The 5,501-nt window shown below is 33.2% G+C and overlaps 1 protein-coding gene across 1 annotated transcript in view; it reads right to left on the reverse strand.

Moving 5' to 3' along the window:
• Positions 1-3,179: 3,179 nt before the first annotated feature.
• The window catches only part of LOC115233258, a 9,880-nt gene continuing 7,558 nt past the window's right edge, over positions 3,180-5,501 (reverse strand). The window contains exon 2 of the mRNA XM_029803566.1: positions 3,180-3,291. Within this exon, the coding sequence (XP_029659426.1) occupies positions 3,180-3,291 (112 nt within the window). The remainder of the gene's footprint in view (positions 3,292-5,501) is intronic.

Genomic DNA, 5,501 nt, shown 5'->3' on the forward strand with positions numbered 1-5,501 from the left:
AATATTTCTGTCAACAACCAGCTCACGATTTGATCGCTTCTGGGAAACATTTATCAATCAAAGCGCACATGCAAAACGCATTTGGTGGGAAATAGTTCTGCCAACAACCAGCTCACGATTTGATCGTTTCTGGGAGACATTTATCAACCTAAGCGCACAAGCAAAACGCATTTGGTGGGAAATATTTCTGTCAACAACCAGCTCACGATTTGATCGCTTCTGGGAGACATTTATCAACCAAAGCGCACATGCAAAACGCATTTGGTGGGAAATAGTTCTGTCAACAACCAGCTCACGATTTGATCGCTTCTGGGAGACATTTATCAACCAAAGCGCACAAGCAAAACGCATTTGGTGGGAAATATTTCTGTCAACATCCAGCTAACGAATTGATCGCCTCTGGCTAACTAATTACTGTGGCACTAACTACTATTACAAAATAAATATAATCAATTTTCAGTTAAATATAAAGATAAGCAAAAGATTAAGTTCTTATTTTTCAGAGATTATACTTTTGACATTATTTTCTTATACATATTGTATATATTGGATGATTGCATAAGTTCGTGCCCGATTTTCATAGATGGCATTAAGTTACTGCATGGCGGAGTTCTATTGTTTTCGTGTGGTAATTGTTGCTTCGATTAATTGTTGCTTTTGATTTCGGAAAGGCGTGAGTGTTGGGATTGCACAAAAAAATATTCAAACCGTTTATTTGGACCGCGCTCCTGCTCTCCGTATAGTATGATATTTTTTATGCGTGCAATGGCAGTTTTAAGAAAGCAAAAAACATTCCATGAATTTGAAGAAATTGCGTATAATATTTTAATTCTTGCGATAAGTCCTTATCGAGATTCTAACGGTTTGATGATGAGAGCACGAAGTTTAACATTGCTTATACAAGGCGATACAGATGCATTATCAATAAATGATAAAAATCTGCCAATATTTGCCGAATATAAAAGCGATCAAGATGTATTAAACGATGCGAATATAGTTGAAACAAATATACATCGTTGGGTTGATTCTATGTATAACGATTGTGTCTCTCAAACAAGTAGATTGAAAGAAACCTACGATGTTAATGGATTTTATTGCATAGATTTTGCGAAAAAGTTTAAAGTCTTGTTAAAGTACTTTCCGTTGTTTAGTGAAATTATGCGTGCAATATTTGGTTATGGCTATATAAATGCGACGTCTGCGGCGGTGGAATCAGAATTTAATGATTTAAAAAACCGTACGCTAAAAGATGTATCTCTTCCTATGAGAGCCGATAAGTTCGTTAGTAAACATATTTCTTGTTTATCAGGTAAAATAAAGTTGCCAATGGCGGAAAAATTAGAAAATGATTCTATAAACGTCGATAAAATTAATAAAAATAATAACTTGCATCCACTATATTCTGATATTTCTGATTATGATAATGGTTCTCTAGATAATGAATCAACAGAATTAACAGAACTGCAAGCCGAACAAAATTGGCGCAACAAAAACAAAGAGACATACGGTTTTGACAGTTTATGTCAAACACATAATCTACAAGCCTGGTGAACAACAAAGTATACAATGATGCATTATTAGAAACATCCTCAAAATTAATATCATGCTCTAAAGTGCTCGTAAAAGAGGGGTTAGGTGCACATTTCTTTATGAACGCGCTAAAATATTATGTAATTTCAATCAATTAAAGCCGGATATTAAACAAAATTCAATAATAAAAGTAAGCGCTATTTCTAATACAGCTAATCTCACAACTTGGTTGCTCGAGGATGTTCCAAGTTTTACTGAAATGAATATGTGTGACATGTGCAATCATGTAAAAATAAGTAGAAATGTTCTATACATTAATATCAATTACACAATAATACGAAAAAGGGATACGATTTCTACAGGAAACATTAAACGAATGATTTTTATTCGTCTTGCTTAACACAATTCAGCACAAGTTGAGGAATTGAATTATCTGTCACGGTTTGAAAGTTATAAGACTACGAAGTTTTGCTGATCTGAAAGACTGACATTTTAATTTTGGCTGTATTGCGAATTCTAATAGTCTGACGTAATTTTGCGATTAGAAAGAGTTGTTGTGCTTGAGTAGCACAATCCGGCACATGTGGAGAAAATTCGAAAAAATCAAATTTTTTTTACCCCCATCTCTTTCCAATAATCTTTGGCTAACCCTCGAAGGTAGTGAGATTTTTTTTGCATAGTTTTTATTCGTCTTGCTTAGCACAATTCAGCACAAGTTGAGGAAATGGATTATCTGTTATGGTTTGTAAGTTATAAGGGTACGAAGTTTTGCATCTGACATTTCAATTTTTTTTTCTGGAACGGAAAGAAATATGGGTATAAGTTTTGCGGCACAATGTACAGTAGTTAAAGCTGTATCCAGCACAATTTTTATTTTGTTGATAAAACAAAATGGCAGTGCTGGCAAAAAAATGATTTTTGTGATCTAACGCTTTGTTTTTTGAGATATATGATTAATTTTTGTGGCACAGTGTAGCACAAGCCTGGCACAACACAGCACAATTTTTTTTTACAGAATGGCGATGCTAATTTTACGCACATGGTTTATTGACAAAATTGACTTATTTTGATGTCTTTTATAACTACCTAAAGTTTATCGATCTAATTTTGGGACACCATAATAGAGTGAGGTTATATAAAACATTATTAAATAATACGCAAATATTAATATTTATCAAATATAATAGAAAAGAGCATTTAGAGCCAAGCGCGGTACATGGTGCGCAAACTATTTATTATTAGTGATAAGTTAATACTAATATAAATTTCGAACGTTTCGACCCTTTATTTGGGTCATCTTCAGCGCAAATTACACTAACAAACATAAATTTAACGTCTCATGGTTATAAAATTCGTCATACAAAGTTATACATGAGTTAAAATTAAAAATTAAAATTAAAATTAAAAAAAGAGAACCGGAGGTCTCTCACATCTTCATGAACGTTGGTAATTCTTTCATGTCGTTGTGAAGGTAACTAACTTAGCGGTTGTTATGCCGAAAATCAGAGTCCGATTTATAAAATTCATATCTATACGTAATGTACCTGTAAATCGAATAAGAAAGAAAGAAACAGATGTGAGAGAATCGCGCATATATATGTATATATATATATAGCAATGTAAATTAAGATAGTTTCTATTAAAAGTAATTAAGCAATACGAATATCGGAGCAAGATTTAAAGGTTTCTTGAGGTCCGCAACCTTGTTTGTGTGTACCATCTTCACACTTGCCCCAATTATTCCCAGCAACATATTCCCATCTAAAAATTAAATAAATATATAATAAGGATCTCGTATATGTACAAAGATTGTAATAAAAGTTGTATTAAAATAATTTGTTTTAACTACATATACATGCGTATTATATATACACACTCTTAGAAAAATATTTAAAAACCACTTAAAATCAATTGCAAAAATGACGAAAGTTAAATTTATGACTTCACAAATAAAATTGTAATAAGAGTTGTATTAAAATAATTTGTTTTAAATACACATACATGTGTATTATATATACACACTCTTAAAAAAATATTAGAGAACCACTTTAAATCAGTTGCAAAAATGACAAAAGTCCAATTTATGTGACTTCACAAATAAGATAGTTGATCAAAAAGGTATCTTAAATCCAAAAGATAACTTAGTATGATAAGCTCTAAATATAAATTAATATTAACAAGTAAATGATGAGACGGGCAACTGAGAGCTGATGCGCTGGGTGAGGGGCGCCAAAAATATACAGGGTGTCCTAGACCATCCGTACACCCCTTTTCTTTCAAAAACTAAGCATTTTAGAGAAAAACGTTTTGAACAAAAATTGTATGGTATTATTATTTATATCAAAGTATGTCAGATTAAAATATAAAATAACTCAAAAAGTACTTAATGAAAAAATACTTTATTATAGTGTTTTGGAAAGCTTTCGACATAAGCTACAAGAATATGCAACAAAAAATGGGAGGTTCCATTTAAGAAATTAAAGGTGTCCTTGACTTGACCTTAACGATGCCATCCAAGGTCAAACCAATGACACCATCTTATGTTCCCCTCAAAACCATACAATTTTTGTTCAAAACGTTTTTCTCTAAAATGCTTAGTTTTTGAAAGAAAAGGGGTGTACGGGTGGTCTAGGACACCCTGTATAATTCCGTGTATGTGAATTATGTTTATTAAACGTTTCGGTAAATTGGACCATCTTCAGTAACTGTTAAGAAGTACGTACGTCCACTTCTATATAAATTTCTTTTATTTTGAGATCTTATTATCTATTATTTTGTTATACAGTTACTGAAAATGGTCCAATTTTCGGACCGAAACGTTTAATAAACATAATTCACATATACGGAATTATATATTTTTGGCGCCCCTCACCCAGCGCATCGGCTCTCAGTTGCCCGTCTCATCATTTACTTGTTAATATTAAAACCGAAAGTTTCATTTTTCAAATCTCATTATGATTTTTCCTCGATAATGCTTCTGTTCTACAAGACATTACTTCCAGATGAATCGTGCACAATTGGCAAAAAACTTTAACTTTAAAATCATGTACATTTGAAAAAATTTTTGTTTTAATTTTGAAATATTCTATAAACTTAATATTTACATTTTGAAATGCTTTAGTTTAGATATTGGATTAAAATTTCTATTCGTCATGTTATTGAGATTTGAAATGATCAGAATTTTCAATTCTTTTCAGGAAAAATTTATGATGTGCTGCCAGCTTTATTAATAATAGCTCTTTATAACAAAATTGACTTATCAATTGCCTTGCAGTGATAACACAATTATTTGACAATAAGACTAATTCAGTTAATATTCAATGATTCCGTTAATATTTGATCAATCTATGTTCAAAATTGAATCATTAAATTTTCGTTTCTAAATTTCGCCGTTATATTAAAACGATTGCCTCAGAAAATAAAACACGAGCGAGAACAAACAGCGTCGCGGTCACCCGCTCGGTGCGTGATCGCATTCTTCTTAGAATGAAAAACTGTGACAAACAACTGGTTCGAGAAGGTTCGAAATCAGAAAAACTTGTTATTCAGATCGGCAGAGCGCGAGTTTCCGCGGTCGGTCGATTTAGTCTGCCTACGACAACGATTCGAGCTGGTCGATAGCAATCGATCATAGTTTCGAATATCATCATTTCTCGTATGATATTCTTTCGTGTCTTATTCTCGCTCGTGTCGCGTACGCAGTAGGCTTACTCGTCTCAAAATCGGTCCGAATTGTCTCGCATACGATCGCATTCATATTCTCGCGGCGGTCAATTCGGTCATATCTCAAACTTTATTATTCATTCAGTTAGTGCTAAGACATCGTGAAAGTTAAGTGTTAAGAGTGTGGAGTCCGAGAGTCGACGCGCGTTAACCGTTCCGCGAATGTCCTCTGCCTCGCGCCAAGCAACATCCGGCGTCCGCGTGCAAGATATCCGTTCTCGCGAGAGCCTCTAGCAAGAAGCTCTTAA

The sequence above is a fragment of the Formica exsecta genome, unplaced genomic scaffold, assembly GCF_003651465.1.
Source record: "Formica exsecta isolate Colony F162 unplaced genomic scaffold, ASM365146v1 scaffold1675, whole genome shotgun sequence".
Lineage (NCBI taxonomy): Eukaryota > Metazoa > Arthropoda > Insecta > Hymenoptera > Formicidae > Formica > Formica exsecta.